Below are 17,612 nucleotides of genomic sequence, written 5' to 3' on the forward strand. Positions count from 1 at the left end.
TAGAAGAGCACCTCAAACACATAGAAGAGCACCTCAAACACATAGAAGATCACCTCAAACACATAGAAGAACACCTCAAACACATAGAAGAGCACCTCAAACACATAGAAGAGGACCTCAAACACATAGAAGAGGACCTCAAACACATAGAAGAGGACCTCAAACACATAGAAGAGCACCTCAAACACATAGAAGAGCACCTCAAACACATAGAAGAGCACCTCAAACACATAGAACAGCACCTCAAACACATAGAAGAGGACCTCAAACACATAGAAGAGGACCTCAAACACATAGAAGAGCACCTCAAACACATAGAAGAGGACCTCAAACACAAAGAAGAGGACCTCAAACACATAGAGCAACTCAAACACATAGAAGAGCACCTCAAACACATAGAAGAGGACCTCAAACACATAGAAGTGCACCTCAAACACATAGAAGAGGACCTCAAACACAAAGAAGAGCACCTCAAACACATAGAAGAGGAACTCAAACACATAGAAGAGGACCTCAAACACATAGAGCACATCAAACTCATAGAAGAGCACCTCAAACACATAGAAGAGGACTTCAAACACATAGAAGAGGACCTCAAACACATAGAGCACCTCAAACACATAGAAGAGCACCTCAAACACATAGAAGAGGACCTCAAACACATAGAAGAGGACCTCAAACACATAGAAGAGCACCTCAAACACATAGAAGATGACCTCAAACACATAGAAGAGCACCTCAAACACATAGAAGAGCACCTCAAACACATAGAAGAGCACCTCAAACACATAGAAGAGGAACTCAAACACATAGAAGAGGACCTCAAACACATAGAAGAGGACCTCAAACACATAGAAGAGCACCTCAAACACATAGAAGAGCACCTCAAACACATAGAAGAGCACCTCAAACACATAGAAGAGCACCTCAAACACATAGAAGAGGACCTCAAACACATAGAAGTCATCATCAAGTCATGTGGACACAAACCCTTCCTATTACTGACTAGTTAAAAATGTTCAAACATCATCATCATCATCATCATCTACATTCCCCAGCTTAAGCAAGAGCCTCAAAGTTAGCCAACGATCCATAGCTAGCGAGCTACCCCAGCTCGTGTGTCTGGTCCAGACACACGAGCTATACATTCAGCACAAAGCATATCTCATCTTATGATATGATTTATCTGCTGTCGTCCGTAAAGCAAGAGACAGATGTTCTCTAGAAGTAGAAGAAACCAAGCAATCAGGAGTGGAAGTCTTGAATGTAGCAAGAAGCCTCAGGAGGTGGTGATCGGGACTCAGACCAATGGAAGCTTTCCCTGACTGGAGCCTGGAGTCTTTCAAAACGCCACCTCAAGCGTTTTATTTGCCTTTTTATGTTATTATTTTTTGCTGGAGAAGGAGGGGTGGGCAGCTGAAAGGAGTCGTAGTGAAACAAATGTTGTTTCGGCCCAGCATTCGAGAGGGTCTAGTGCACGACTCCGTTAACTTCTCGTGTCCAAGGTTTTTCCTTTTACTTAACATGAATTACGTTGAAGGTTTTTAGGCACTGTGGTGACTTTTTATCCCTAAAAGTGTTTTAGTGATGAAGGGATTTTTAGACTGGTTCACCTGCTGCTCAATGACTCTCACGTTCCTCTGCTTGCGATCATTGCGATTCACCATTTATTGATCCACTTATTCAAAAGATCCAAAGACAAAGAACGGGTGCATTACGGTATCATTTTTATAATATTGTTAATAGCCTAATAAACCTTTTCAGTTGTGTTAGTATTTAATTGTTCATTTGCTTGTTGTATGACAGTTAACAATGTTGGTGTAGGCCTATTACAAATATTTATGTGGGTAGGCACCTCCAACCTCGTTGCTGATCGATATGTAACCATGTATTTGTATATAAATTATTGATTGCATTTTTCGTAAATAGTTGGATGGAATCTGTTTCTTAAAGGCCCACTATGCAACATTTTTAGCCAAAATGACATTAATTATGCAGGTTCAGAGTTATTCTGATGGTTCTACAACAATTTCTGGGTCGTTTGGTGGGTGTTTCATTGCCCCTTGTCGCTTCTCCAAGGAAAAAGCGAATATGCAACTTGCTCTCTTCGGACCAACACAATCCGGATGTGAAAATGTAGTCAGATTGTTGTTTCGAAAATGCTTTACGGCACAGACACACCCCCAAACATGGCACCGGCTAGATATAAACAGCCAGTTGCGAGGCAATTGTTGCATTCAGCATGGATCAATCGACCGATAAGGGACCCAAGAGGCGACTGTCGGTGGAACAGAAGAAGAATAACAAGAAGTTGGACCAGAGAAGAGACCAGACACGAGTGAACCTAGGGCGAGCTTTTGCGGAATGGCGTCAAGTAAGGGACTCCGAAGACTGCAAAACGGACGCCGACTTGGCTTCGTTGCTGTTGAAGCAATAACATTGTACTGTATGGTTTTCTAGGCCAACATACATTTACTATGTTGTTGGTATTATATGTTATATGGAGCAATCTTTCATATTTATGAAGTTAACTTATACTTCCATGGTCGGTAAACAATGCGAATGCGATCGCCCAGACCACTCGCTTATGATGCTACAATGCTAACAATGCTAAAAAAATAGAATATTTCTGCATCCGGTACGTCATGAACTAGGGCGTGGCTAGGCTCCCATGATGCGGAAGCATCTCTCCTTGATGTTGCCCTGCGCCATCGAGCAGTTTACATAAGAATGAATGGGCGCCATTTTGGAATCCGGTGTCCATTCTATAATATGTCCATGCTCCACCCCCGCAGTTAGTTGTACGGAAAGGATAATAGAGTGCCGAAGCCACGCCCTTTCCGGTAGAGCCCATTGGGACCTATGAGATCGAAAAATATGAAAGGGTTTCAATGGAGAGAAAGTCATTATTTTCTGGTCCCAGTCTTTATATGCCCCGGGTTACACATATGATGTTTGTGGATTTAAATGATCATTTTTCATGTCAAGAGTTTGACCGTTTAATGTGCAATTGTTCAGTTAAAGGCTGTAGAGAAAACACAATGAGATAGACTACACGTCTCGTATGTGACGTCACGCTCCCTGCGACTGGCGTGGACAAGACCGACAATCTCCCCACCGGCATGACTGAAACTCTCCACATGCCCAAACTTATAATGGTGTTCACCTCTTTGGATGCTTTTATCCTCCTCTTGGAAAGGGGGAGGATACGAGCTACAGGCCTTACGAGCTCTATGTACAGCAGGGGCGATTCTAGGTTCTGACTTTTCGGGAGGGCTCAGCCCCCAGGAAGCCACAGGGGTATATGAAGTAAATAATGGGGGGGGGACATCCGAGATGTGATTTCCTGCATTCTGCTGCATTTTAGGGGGACCTGGTGGGGATCCTAAATTTATTCTGGTGGGGGGAAATCGATCTATTTATCTATCAATCTAACACAATGTATATTTGTTATCACTGGTCTATTGTCTGGTTTATTGTCAGAAAAGCAAAGACCTTTTGTAAAAGTCTAACCTCGATTAAACTCATAATACCAATGATTATTTCATCCTAGAGGAAATTAGATATTATCCATGATTTTTCTTTTGTCCTGTCCAAGATTCTCTGACCTTTCTTAGTTACTATGCTGTTGCATGTCTAAGCCAATAGATGGCAATGTGAGCTAAACAATGCAGTTCTGAACCACTAAGCGATGAAAGAAAAATAGACTGTTTGGATGAAGGAATAATCAAATGGATGTGAACTGTAATAACAAATTTTAGGTATATTCAATTCCTTTGGGTCATTTTCACTCGAAAATGAACATATTTCCCTTTTTTTTTTGGTGTTTACAGTTACAGAAAGATTGGTTTGCAAAGTAAACTATACATAAATATTGAAAATGGATACTAAAAATGTGAAGACTAAGTAAAATGCGAAGTTCAAAACAAATATTGTTTTATTGATATCGGAATATTGTATCAACATACATTTTAATAAAACTTGTGATCCTTATCATGCTTATCATGCTACGCACCATTACAAGCCTCTTCCAACTAAAACATGAAGCGATTCAAGAAGAGGCATAGATAAAATCGCCTTGTGTTCATCTGTCATTTAATAGACATCTGACAGATTATGTCAAGGTTTTAAAAGGAATTATTACTTAGTAATGTTATAACACAGCTGGAAATCGAGGATTTTCTGATAAAGACTAGCAAGCCTCTTTGACAGAAGGAACAGCAGAAACTATGTTAGGCGCGCTCGTGCTGCATTTTTGGATTTGTCAAACAGGAGACGCCCACCCACCAATCAGAGGTAAGAGATTCCTGCAGGAAGGATGGCTCGATTTCACTAGCCCATTTGAGACTGTTCATTACAGCATCCATCCTCTCATTGCTTGTTTAAGAAAACGGTAGAATATTAGATTTGATATGTAACTAACTGTAACCCGTTACAGTTAAAATTGAAATAGTTGGTATTTAGAATACAGTTACATTGTTGAAATCAATGGATTGCATGACGATACTTATCTGTTTCACAAGTTAATTCGTGCTTTCACACCAACAGCATTTAGTGCGCACTAAACGAGTTTTGTGCCTTGGTTCAGTACGTTTGCGTTGGTGTGAATGCACAACCACCTCACTTTGATGCGCACCACATCAAACGGCCGAGAACTCCCTGAAGAGGTGTTCCCTTCCAAACGAACCCTGGTGCGGTTCGCTTGAGATGAGAAAGCGAACGCACCTCGATCCGATCAAATTCTAAAAAGCATACGCCTCTTTGGACGTAACGGGCACCCGCTCATCCGCGCACATTATGGGAATTATTGTTTGATTAGCGCCGGTAACTCCAATACTATCAGCAAATTAAATTGTCGGACCGTCTGGCGAAAATGAGTCGTGGCTCAGCATGGAGCAAAGAGGAGACGGAATATTATTGGATATTTGGACAGACACCCACATAAAACGTAGGGGAGACCAGGGACAGTTGTAACAGGGGACGGTTGTAACACTGTGAATTCCTCCAATCAGAAACCAGCTATGATGACGAAACTCACTGTGCTTGTGCACATTTAGTTTCCCTCCTTACTTGCGAAAACGGGAGTCGCATTTGAAACCTACAGGGGGCGCTATAAAGCAAAGTCTGTTTTTGAGGTCAAAAAAACACTTTTCTTCCCGATGTTCTTTTTTGGATGCTGTCCAAAGATAAAATGTCTACGAATTCAAACAAGTATTATTAGAATCCCTGTTTTGTAAGCTATAATATATATGGCTATCAAGTGTCAAACTAGCAGTCAAGCCAGTTGACATGAGATCAAAACATGGTTGGTCATACTGGGACAGTTGTAACGCCCTGTTACAACCGTCCCAGTATGACGAACGAAGTTTCATTTATATTTTAAAAACTAGCTAGGGTTAGGTATAGAGATGCAGATGTTGGTATTAATGTGCAAGTTAAAAGTAAAATGTACACTGTGCATTGCAAATAATAATAATAATAATAATAATATTAATTCATACATACAATTATCCTGTTTCCCATTGTTTACTTCCTGTTTAGTGTTTTGTACTTCCTTGTTCCTGCCATGTGTTCCTTGTCGATCATTGTTGCGTGGTAGCCTATGTCTTAAATGTTTCATGTGCATCACAGCTTTTGAATCTGAGTAATGAGTTAACATTAAAGCATGCCAAACATCAGAAAGAGGAAGACAAACAGGGGAGTCCCATTTCCTTTGCTGGAGAGGGCTTCCAATGATATTACAGAGGGAAAGTCAGTAAGGTCAGTGGCCAAATCATATGGCATTTGCCATGTGACCCTGTATCGATTTTACAAGAAGAAGAGCCAGGGCCAAACACATCCCAGAGTTGGATACTGGACTCCAAAAAGGGTTTCCTCTCTAGAGCAGGAGCTCCTCATATCAGATTATTTGAAGCAGGCAGCTGATTTATTTTATGGGTTGAGCCCAAAGGAGGTAGGCTAGAACTAATTGAACTAACTTAAATGTTTACAGTATAAATAACAATATCTATACCTACAATACATATAACTATAGGCCTACAATAAATATAACAGTATATGATTGACTAATTACATATATTTTGGACATGTTACAACCGTCCCTGACATGTGTTACAACCATCCCTTACACTGGGATGGTTGTAACAGTGGGTGAGACTGTATTAAAATCAATTTTGCAACCTGTACATATTTTCATAAAACCACTTAAATACCATGTTTCAGTAGATGACAGATTGAAGTTTATAATATAACAAATTGGTTATTCCAGTGTAAATGGTTTTTGATTTATTGTTAAAAAATGCAACAAGTGTTACAACTGTCCCTGGTCTCCCCTATGCTTGAAAACACATATAAAAATGCTGACGCATTTAACACAATCAGCATCAGGATGAGGGAGAAGGAGTTCGACCGGTCCGCAACAACAAATCAATATCAGCACAACGAGTGCCCGCTGGATATCCATGAAAATGTAGGCCTACTTTCACAGACGCTTCCCCTCACTTTTCTATCTTTACCTGTTGACCCTGCCCCTGATTTTTTTGTCCAATGATTTAACGATCATTGGACAAAACACACATGTGCGTTGTTGACTAATTCTGAAACTGTTGCGATTGCAATGTGAAAAGCAACCGCACCAAACCAAAAAAAAAAATAGAATCTAAATAGTCTCTCTCTCTCTCTTAAGGTTATTTTTAGAGGCAACTCCTATGCACTTAGCTCAGTGATATAATAATCAAATAAAAATGTTAGATGTAATAACGAAACAGAATATTTTATGTTTATCTATTTTCCCACTTTTAACAGCTGAATAAATCAAGAAACTGAAAAGGGAAAATTGGTAAATTCGTCAGTTGGTCATATCTTTTGCAAAAACATACTCTTATCAGGGGCGTAGCCACGTGGGGGCCAGGGGGGGCAGTCAGAGGATGGCCACCCTGCAGGCCACCCCAAGTCTGAAAAAAATGAAAATTCCTGAACAGAAACGGTCTAAAGAAAGCTGAAATACATGCATTATTATTTTGGTCTAATTTTGACTTATTTTTATTTAAAGTCTTATTTTTTCATATTATAAATAAATATTGCACTTAAAATGCTTCAGTTTACCTGAATAAGTGATTGCCTAAAACGACAATTAAATGTCTTTCTGTCATTTGCACTAAAAACATTCTCGTGTCGCGAACCCCCTCAGATAACACATCGCACAACATCTAAGCACCCAATCAAATAACACGGGTTTATCAATAAGACATTAGTGTCCACAAGAACGTTCATTCAATCCGTTGTTTATGGCCTGACGGGCTGCTGGAAAACGGCCGCTCTGAGTGACGTGGTGCGTGTGTTTTAAAATGTTTTTTAAGTTTTTAACAATTAAGTGCCACCCCAAATAAAAGACACAATGTGCGTGGGTGGGCTAATGGATCCTCGCCTTTTGTGCCGAATCCATCCATGGATTGACCTTACCTCAATGTCTCCGCAGACCTGTTCCATTGCCTGCAGAAGAGGCAGGCGGGAATGTGGTTGGCGGTCATATACACGCCATCCTCAAGCCGAAAAGAAATCTTCTATAAGGTTTAGAAATGGCGAGTAAGGGGGCAGGTATAGGACTTCAAATGGATTATGGGTGGAACCAGTTCCAGACCAGAACAACCCGATGGAAACTAACATTATGCCAGACATCAACAAACCTGGGCTGCACTGATCTGTCCTGTTCACCTGCATCATGAAGTGCATCTAGAAATGTGATGATACGTTGGGTATTGTAGGGAGCTATCTTTGCATGATGGTGCAGTCACCCTCGAAGGCTTATGGAGGCACACAATGAGTGGTCCCCCCGCGCTGCCCCGGGACGTGCACAACTGCCCTTTGGCAGTGGCGTAGCTTAGTTGTGCTAGGCCTCGGGGCAAGATCGCGCTGGGCCCCCCCCACACACACACACACACACACACACACACACACACACACACACACACACACACACACACACACACACACACACACACACACACACACACACACACACACACACACACACACACACACACACACACACACACAAAACATCACGGTGATTGGACGAACAGATTTCCCAGCAGGCCCTATCTTTTGTAAATGTTGAAAATAAAATAAAATAAATGAAGTAGCCTAAGTGCGAGTGTATATACTTTTTTATTCCTGGCCAAAATATCACTACTGTAACCAAATGACATACATTAAGGCAGAGGAAGATAAAATATATAAGCCACCCTGACTGTGATGTTATGAGAGAAGAGAGTCTGTATAATGCGGTCAGTTCCTTTCTAAAAACACTTATGACATCTTATGCTGCTTTCACATCGCCGCCAGCACGGCGCCCGTTGGGCGGCCGGGGCCCAGGGCCCCGCCCCGGAAGCCCCGGCCCAAGCTACGCCCCTGCCCTTTGGCCTTTATAGCTGACTGATTGGTGTTCGGTTTGGTAAGTGTTTACTTTTCAGGGGTGTATCTAAGCATTTTCAATTTCCCAATGTGTTTTGTATTTTGAATAGATGTGTTTTTTCCCCATTTCGTTTTTGAACTAAGTGGCTTATGTATGAAATAGTGTGCAGGAGCAAGTGTGTTGCAGAAAGGAGCAAGTGTGTTGCACAATTGCAACTAAAGTGCAAAGCAGCGCTTTTGTTAAAGGTATGGTTACACGTGTTTAAGGTCTAGTAACAAAAACTTAAAGTTGTCTTACTTTGGTCTAAGCAGGTGTCAATAGTGTTCAAGCAATTTTAAATTGCAGGCATACGCATTAGAAAAGATATGCATATGCGGGTGTACTGCGCACGTTCATTAGGGGTGCAACGGATCACAAAACTCACGGTTCGGATCGGGTCACGGCCTTTGAGTCACGGGTCGGATCATTTTCGGATCAACAACAACAAAAAAGATAACAAGACAAATGTGACTTTAAATAAAATCTTGAAATATGTAAAAACTAAATAAAGCGGAAAAACAGGTAATAATCCTGCTTCCTTTAAGCATATTGAATATTTGAAAATATAGCTTAGTGTCTAAATAAAAACTTAAATAATATTTGTAAACAATATAAAGTGCAAGCTGAGGCATCATTCCTCCTCCTTCTAAACATGGATAGTAAAATAGACGTAGCTTTTGTCCACATAAAATAAGAACTTAACTCAAGATGTCTATCCAATGTATAAATAAAATCTTAAAATATAAACAGAGTGCAATCTGAGGCATTATTCCTTCTTCTTTTAAACTTGGATAGTAAGTAAAATAAAAAACCTGTGTCCGAAGGAAGCACAGCAGACCTGGATTTACACTTTAAATCCTTTTTCAGAAAGATGAGGACGTGTGCGTTGCCTGGGGAGAGCGTAGTCTACCGTCTCCCCAGGCAACGCACACATCCTCATCGTAGCAAAACACTGTTCTGTCGTTATTTATTTGGCATTTTGTAAATCCATTGATTTCTGTTGAGAGACTCATTGCTCGTTGACCGGAAACAGAAAGGGGGGTTGGTTGTAGTCTTTTCGCTCGGTTCTAGCCCTACTGTTGAGACGGAGAACCGAGCGAAAAGACTACAACCAAACACAAACAGCCCCCTTTCCGTTACCGGTTGCGGCCCGGTTTCCGTTTCAATGAGATTTATAAAATACCAAATAAAACAAAATCATCGGATCATTTGCATCCCGAACCGCAAGGGTTTATCCGTACGGATCACGAGTAATCCGTGATCCGTCAACCACTAGCGTTTATGTTTTCCTCCCTGGTGAGCTCGGCCAGGAACCGCTACCGGTTAGCAGCCAGCCCAGATGGGATCCTTGACGGGACAAAACTTCTTGAGATCAAGTGCCTATCTTATCTTATGATATGATTTATCTACCACGTCCGTAAAGCACGAGACAGACGTTATCTAGAAGCGTAGAAGAAACCAAGCAATCAGGAGTGGAAGTCTTGAATATAGCAAGACGCCCCAGGAGGTGGTGATCGGGACTCAGACCACTGGGAGCATTTCCTGACTGGAGCGGGAACCAACACTGGAACCATCGCTGGCAGCAGAGCGGGAACCATCACTGGAACCAGTGCTGGAAGCATCGCTGGGAGCAGAGTGGGAACCATCACTGGAACCAGTGCTGGAACCATCGCTGGAACCTGTGAGATACAACAGTGAAAGATCAATTGATCTCCTGTACACATATGATAGTAATACTAGAATAAAACTGTTTCTCACTATTGCTCTGCTTACGACAGAAAGGACAAAAAATGAAAAACGGACAACCACCAAGTACAGCAAGGCAATAGGCCTACAAACATTACAAATATTACAAATATCAAGCTCAGTATTCACAGATTGTAGTAAACTGAGATGGTAGGTGTACCTGGGAGAAGGGGCTTATCAGCTCCTTTCAGCATCTCTTCATCTACAATACAAAATACAGTACAACCGTTACAATGTTGATGTGAAACTATCCATAATATTAGTGTATTAACGTTAAACTATATTATGTTACCTTTTTCCGCTGGTGTCCTCCTTCTTTTGAGGATAATCACAATAGTGATAATGTGCCCCACCACCACCAGTAGACCAACAGCAGCCCCGACAATGGGTCCAATGGGGGGTCCCTCAGCCTCCACGTGGTGATCTAAACACGATCCAACAGAGTCAACATCAGCCGTTGATACTTCTATAGGACTCATGCTACATCTCGTATCCTACTCATCAGGCAGCGCCAGTAGAATAATGATACTTCTTATTTAGTCCTCCATGCACTCTGACTGACCCCACAGGTCTGGACGCTGCCCCACCTGCTCAGCGGCTGAAGAGGAAACCCCAGACTCTGTAAGACTCTTACCCCACAAGACTCTTACCCCACAAGACTCTTACCCCACAAGACTCTTACCCCACAAGACTCTTACCCCACAAGACTCTTACCCCACAAGACTCTTACCCCACAAGACTCTTACCCCACAAGACTCTTACCCCACAAGACTCTTACCCCACAAGACTCTTACCCCACAAGACTCTTACCTCACAAGACTCTTACCCCACAAGACTCTTACCCCACAAGACTCTTACCCCACAAGACTCTTACCCCACAAGACTCTTACCCCACAAGACTCTTACCCCACAAGACTCTTACCCCACAAGACTCTTACAAGACTCTTACCCCACAAGACTCTTACCCCACAAGACTCTTACCCCACAAGACTCTTACCCCACAAGACTCTTACCCCACAAGACTCTTACCCCACTCTTCGACCACATGGATCTTGCTCGCAGGGTGGTTGACTTCACAGGTGTACTTGGCCTTGTCGCCCCTAGGAATCATCACCCACATCTTGATCTGGTGGGTCCCGTCCCCGTTAGGACGGACCCCCGTGGACTGCAGACCATCCAAGCGGTCCACCAAATGACCGTCACTCCTGATGTTCATAGTGATCTCCCTGGGATAGAAGCCTGTGGCCAGGCAGCTGAGCTTCAGGTTGTTCTTGAATGGCTTGGCGGACATGTATATTTCCGGTCGCACTGTGAAAAAAAATACAATTATTCCCGTTTGGATCCAGTGGCTGCCAGGTTTTAGGATCCTCATGCTCTGATTGGCGTTAAACTGACGCAACGGTCCAAAGACCTAAGGTCCATGGTCCAAAGACATAACTTCCATGGTCCTAACCCTAAAGGCTGCTGCAGGCCGCAATATATTGACAACCCGCGAATAAAGCCCGACCCATATTGGGTAGGGCTTGTTGGCCTTTATCGGTTTCGGCTAAAGTGTTTGCCGAAATAAAAGCTTTAGAAATGTAAATATATCTATATTTTGAATATCGGCCGATATCTGTTATCGTTTTCTCCCTAATATCGGTATCGGCATCTGCCCCTAAATTCCAGTCTGGATCGTGCTCTGGTGCTCTGTGATGTCAGATTACAGCTGAGGGGGAGGGTTCCACACTTACCGGCCTTAATATTGGCCTCCTTCCTGTATTTGAGGAAGGTGTCCAGCCACTGGACACACTCGTTGTGAAGGTAGCCGTCGGTGTAGTCGTTGAGCTGCTGGATGCCGTCCCACTTGCGCTTGGTCGGCATGGCTTCGAACATGGGGGCGACCCACTGCTTGTGATGGCTGTCGAAGGACAGGAAGTCGTCTCCATCATAGCTGTACTGGTCAATCCCGCTGACCTTCCTCTCAGGGTCTTCAGTGTTTACCTCACATCCATGTCTCCACTGGAGAACGTGGTTATCTGAGAGGGAGAGAGGCTGTTAGACAGCCAGCCAACCAGACAGAGAGCCAGACAGGCAGGCAGGCAGGCAGGCAGGCAGACAGACAGACAGACAGACAGACAGAGCACCTGTGTCGTTCTTCCTCAGGCGGTCGGTGAGGATCTTGAGGTTGACCTTGAACCACTGCTGTTTGGTCTGCCGGGAGCTGGTGCCCTTGTCCCAGTATTCCTTGTCCAGACGCTCCCTCATCCAGTCCTCCTTGGGCACCTTCACCTGGGTGTCGCTGTCGAAGTAGTCGATGGGCCGGCCGTCCAGCAGGCCCATGGCTGAGAACTCGTGGATGCCGGGCAGGCCGACGGGCCGGGTGAAGGCCGTGTAGATGTAGGTCAGCGAGTTGATTTCTGAGGAGCAGGGTTCAACAGCACTGAAGGGATCAGACGAGTCACTGACCCCCGCGGGCCTCAGTGTCCCCGGTACTCTGCCTCGCTTTCTCTTTCATTTGTTTTAAGCATATCGTGATATTTAAGGATTTTGTGTAAATCCCCAACGCGATAATTAAATGTTATCATATCTCACAGCCTCTTACTGACAGCCTCTTATTGACACAGCCTCTAACTGACTAAGGCTGGGACAACGCGTCGACGTAATCGATGATGTCGACGCATAGATTACGTCGACACGAAAAATGCGCGTCGATTCGAAAAACCCAAAACAAAGACGGCGGCGCCGGAGCGTAGTAGCAACGCAAGTGGCTCCTCAGACTCTCATAAGTGCAAGGCGCCACGCACTCGTTCCTCTAAAGTATGGGAAATCTTTAATGTAAAAGGAAACGATTCCGTGATATGACATCTTTGCAAAATGGAGATGGCTTTCCATTCTAGCACCACGGCAACCACCAGCACCTGAAGAGGCGCCACCCGGCAGCAGCTGCAGATGACCGAGCACCGTAGAATTCTAAGAATGCATTACTTTGCACTTCTATTTTGGAATTTAACATGTATTGCAATGTTGAGGAATTCATGTTTTTTTCATACAGATATGTAAATCAACATGTATAAATTGCTATTAGTCAATTAACGGGGAGATAATCGATAATCGAACTGAAAAAATTAATCGTTAGATTAATCGATGCATCGAAAAAAATAATCGCTAGATTAATCGTTTATCCCAGCCCTATAACTGACAGCCTGTAATGACTGACACAGTCTCTAACTGACACAGCCTCTAACTGACACAGCCTCTAACTGACACAGCCTCTTACTGACACAGCCTCTAACTGACAGCCTCTAACTGACACAGCCTCTAACTGACACAGCCTCTAACTGACACAGCCTCTTACTGACACAGCCTCTTACTGACACAGCCTCTAACTGACACAGCCTCTAACTGACACAGCCTCTAACTGACACAGCCTCTAACTGACACAGCCTCTAACTGACACAGCCTCTTACTGACACAGCCTCTAACTGACACAGCCTCTTACTGACACAGCCTCTTACTGACACAGCCTCTAACTGACACAGCCTCTGACTGACACAGCCTCTTACTGACACAGCCTCTTACTGACACAGCCTCTAGCTGACACAGCCTCTTGCTGACACAGCCTCTGACTGACACAGCCTCTTACTGACACAGCCTCTTACTGACACAGCCTCTAATGACACAGCCTCTAACTGACACAGCCTCTAATGACGACACCACCCGCTGGGAGGGCCCAGGTGATGGACTTTGTTGTTGTCGAGATACCTCAGTCCTACCAACACAAAGCGTGTTGTGAATGGTATGCAGGCCTACTGTGATACCATCATTAACCACGGCCCCGCCCTCACTGAGGAAATTTAGGGGGGATCGATTTGATATGACATCAACTATTGGAAACATAAGGTTAGATCATAATAAAGGACTTAAGTAAGAGGCTGTGTCTGTTAAGGGACAGGGCGAGGGGACCCAAACGCTGGACACAGGGAGGCAGAGATGGAGTGAAAGGAATTGGGATTTATTGGGACAAGGGGGAAACGTTTATGCTGGGGCTAGGCAAGCGGTATTCAGGCAGGCAAGGACTCTGCGACAGGCAAGCAGTCAGGCAGGCAAGGACTCGGCGACAGGCGGTTGAGTTACATGAGAGAGAGAGAAATTTCAGAAAGCCGTTTTTAATAAAGGTTTATGAGTTGCGAGTGGTAAAATATGAATATTTAAATATTTACATAAAATATATAATGAGTTATTGTAACTGCGTCAGTGTCCCTTACTTTCTGCATCTCGTCTGACCAATCAGAGCCCACATTGCGTGTTGCCAGGCAGACTCTGTGAGTAAACAGAACCCAGGCCACTACTTCATACCATCTAAGGCCGTGAAACCAACGTTAATACATACACAAAGTATGAAATAAGCAGCTTTTTAATCTATCTATAAATAAAGACCAAAAAAAACGTTGTTTTTTTTTACTTTCGCTTTCGTGGATTAGTCTGAATAAAACCATTTTTTACCTGCGTTCACGGGCCAACCTCCGCAGAGCAGAACCAGCGTCGACAAGGGCCACATTCTGATGATTTCAACGCTTCTCTCGGGTATCGGAGTACGGTTTTAGCGGTGGTATCGCCGCTGCTCGTCCGTATGCTCAGCGCTGTGTTTTCTCTGCCGTGTCTCTCCTACTGTGCTGTCAACGCCTCGACTGGGTAGCCCCGCCCATTCTGCCGTGTTCCAATATCAATACGTCACAAGCCGACCGTGGCAGTTGTGGCAAAGAGGGGAGACGCACACAATTGACTGAGTTTAACAAAGAGATTTATTATAATCAAGTGAATATAACTTAACATAAGGTATGGCCTAATCTAGTCAGTGATGTAAGTGTGTGTGTACGTAAAAGTGTATGGGTGTAGTGTTGTCAGTTGTAAACATACCTAGGATACAACTAAACCAAAAGACCAAAGGAACAAACAATAAGGGGTGCCTCCCAAACGAGAACCACCCTGACACTGGGCTCACAGGTCTACTTAAATAAGCCCAGCTCAGGTGTTGTCAATGAGCTTGTTAAGTATGGAAAGCCAAGAAGGCCACAATCCGGCCCTAGAATGGCGCGGTAAAAGTGCAAAACCGTACGGAATCCGCACGGTTTTGAATGACTAATAGCCGCGGCTATTAGTCATTCACTCCGGCTATTAGTTATTCACTCCGGCTATTAGTTATTCACTCCGGCTATTAGGTATGCAGAACGAGCCCCTCCCTCTTCTTTGCTTGACCACTAAGTTTGAAGGATGTCTAACCAATCAGTGAAGAGAAATACCAGACTAAAGTAACGCATTGTTATGCTGCAGTGCCTCCATGTTTCGCCGTAACATAAAGCTGTGTTGTCTTTACTAGTTTCACTACAATGTTATGACCACCACTAGCTAGTGGAAAATACATTTGTGTCTAGTACAGTGATATACCTCTATCCTTACAGATATACATATATCTCTATCCTTATAGATATACATCTCGAGAGATATAAATCTATCTCTATCTCTTTATAAATACTAATACTAATGCATTATTATATATATATATATATATTTAATAATAACGGATTGAATTTATATAGCACTTTTCTATATATATATATATATATATATATATATATATATATACTGTATATTTAAAGACACTGGATGAATACATGAAACAATTCACAAAATACTTTATTACATAATTCAGTAGAGCAATTATTTCAATCATTCTTTGTAAAAAAAACAATTCTGTGGAGGAAAATCTTCCATACATACAGTATATCCATCGTGAAAAAACACTACACATTCTTGGGTAATGATGCACCAAATGAACACTGATTGGGAATTTTAAATAATCTAAAAAATATTGTAATATATAATTCTTTGAAACTGTTTATGATTGTAACTGTGATGAATTTCAGACTGTAGCTGTGATAGAGGACAGACTGTAGCTGTGATAGAGGACAGACTGTAGGTGTGATAGAGGCGGCGGTGTCAGAGGGGAGTCGGGTAGGAGTGTGGGCACAGGGACAGTGTTTGACAACACATGCTTTCTGATGAAGAATTGTCTTTGAGGTCCAAATCATGAGGTTCAGAGGGTCTGTGGGGTCCTAACATCAGGTTCTGTGGGGTCTGTGGGGACCTAACATCGGGTTCAGAGGGTCTGTGGGGTCCTAACATCAGGTTCTGTGGGGTCTGTGGGGTCCTAACATGAGGTTCAGAGGGTCTGTGGGTTCCTAACATCAGGTTTGGGGGGTTTGTGGGGTCCTAACATCAGGTTTGGGGGGTCTTTGTGACATTAACATGGCGTCAGTGTGTCTCTTGCAGTTCCGTACTAGGTCTGGGAATTGGAACCGGAAATGCTTCGGGTTAATTAAAACAGGATCAGTAAAAAGCCGTCTTCCAATAGGTAAGGTGTCGACTGTTCCACCAGTTCTGAATCAACAGTGTGTGGTGTGCCTCACCTCAGGGTGTGTCTGTGTGTCAGTACGTGTGCCCAACGCGACTCAGACTGACGCACAGCAAGAGACTGAAGACCGGCCCCGACACCTGGAGGTGGAGAGAAACACAAGTTACACCCTCACCCTAACTACCCTTACCCCTATACACCCTCACCCTAACTACCCTTACCCCTATAGAGCCTAACCCTAACTACCCTTACCCCTATACACCCTCACCCTAACTACCCTTACCCCTATTGAGCCTAACCCTAACTACCCTTACCCCCTACCCTACCATAACCCTAACTACCCTAAACCTAACTGCCCCCTCCCTAACTACCCTAAACCTAACTACCCTACCCCTAAATAGCCTTACCTTAACCCCATTAACCATAACAACCCTAACCCTACCCTAAACCTAACTGCCCCCTCCCTAACCACCCCCACCCTAACTGCCCTCCCCAGGGCGCGGAGGCCGAGCCCTTACCGGGACCCGGGGGGGGGAGGCTGAGCTGGGGACTGTGACCCGGTCGCCGGCCGGGGACGTGATGGTGGTCGTCATGGTGACCGCCTCCGCCTCCCCTCCATCCTCCTCCGTGGCGTTGAGGAAGAGATCCAGGTCATCGCTGCTCGAGTTACCTAGACAACGCACCTGGGGTTACCTGTCCGTCTCACCTGGTGCTGCCTGTCTCACCTAGTGCTACCTGTCTGCCTCACCTGGTGCTACCTGTATCACCTGGGGTTACCTGTCTGTCTGACCTGGTGTTACCTGTCTGTCTGACCTGGGGTTACCTGTCTGCCTCACCTAGTGCTGCCTGTCCGTCTCATCTAGTGCTGCCTGTCTGCCTCACCTAGTGCTGCCTGTCCGTCTCATCTAGTGCTGCCTGTCTGCCTCACCTAGTGCTACCTGTCTGCCTCACCTAGTGCTACCTGTCTGCCTCACCTAGTGCTACCTGTCTCACCTGGTGCTACCTGTCCGTCTCACCTAG

General features: G+C 44.1%; 2 protein-coding genes across 2 annotated transcripts in view; both read right to left on the reverse strand.

Annotated features, from left to right (window-relative positions):
* Positions 1-8,572: 8,572 nt before the first annotated feature.
* LOC130375611 (class I histocompatibility antigen, F10 alpha chain-like) lies at positions 8,573-14,864 on the reverse strand. The gene is made up of 7 exons (XM_056582642.1): positions 14,684-14,864; positions 12,325-12,597; positions 11,932-12,216; positions 11,228-11,506; positions 10,491-10,622; positions 10,359-10,400; positions 8,573-10,131 (listed from the first exon to the last, which is right to left on the reverse strand). Exons 1-7 carry the CDS (start codon positions 14,736-14,738, stop codon positions 9,974-9,976), a joined length of 1,224 nt encoding a protein of 407 aa, XP_056438617.1. The 5' UTR covers positions 14,739-14,864; the 3' UTR covers positions 8,573-9,973.
* A 1,027-nt stretch (positions 14,865-15,891) lies between these two features.
* si:ch211-191i18.2 (uncharacterized protein LOC564095 homolog) overlaps positions 15,892-17,612 on the reverse strand; it is a 6,003-nt gene continuing 4,282 nt past the window's right edge. Inside the window, exons 4-6 of the mRNA XM_056582689.1 lie at positions 17,111-17,262; positions 16,648-16,732; positions 15,892-16,523 (exon numbers count right to left, since the gene is read on the reverse strand). Coding sequence (XP_056438664.1) covers positions 16,667-16,732; positions 17,111-17,262 — 218 coding nt within the window. The 3' untranslated portion in view covers positions 15,892-16,523; positions 16,648-16,666. The remainder of the gene's footprint in view (positions 16,524-16,647; positions 16,733-17,110; positions 17,263-17,612) is intronic.

Source organism: Gadus chalcogrammus, chromosome 22 (genome assembly GCF_026213295.1).
Source record: "Gadus chalcogrammus isolate NIFS_2021 chromosome 22, NIFS_Gcha_1.0, whole genome shotgun sequence".
Classification (NCBI taxonomy): Eukaryota; Metazoa; Chordata; class Actinopteri; order Gadiformes; family Gadidae; genus Gadus; species Gadus chalcogrammus.

Coding starts and splice junctions, on each gene's coding strand:
- LOC130375611 (XM_056582642.1), bottom strand. CDS start 14,738: ATGTGGCCCTTGTCGACGCTGGTTCTGCTCTGCGGAGGTTGGCCCGTG. Junction 10,401..10,490: donor GAGGACACCAGCGGAAAAAG/GTAACATAATAT, acceptor TTTGTATTGTAG/ATGAAGAGATGCTGAAAGGA. Junction 10,132..10,358: donor TGATAAGCCCCTTCTCCCAG/GTACACCTACCA, acceptor TGTATCTCACAG/GTTCCAGCGATGGTTCCAGC.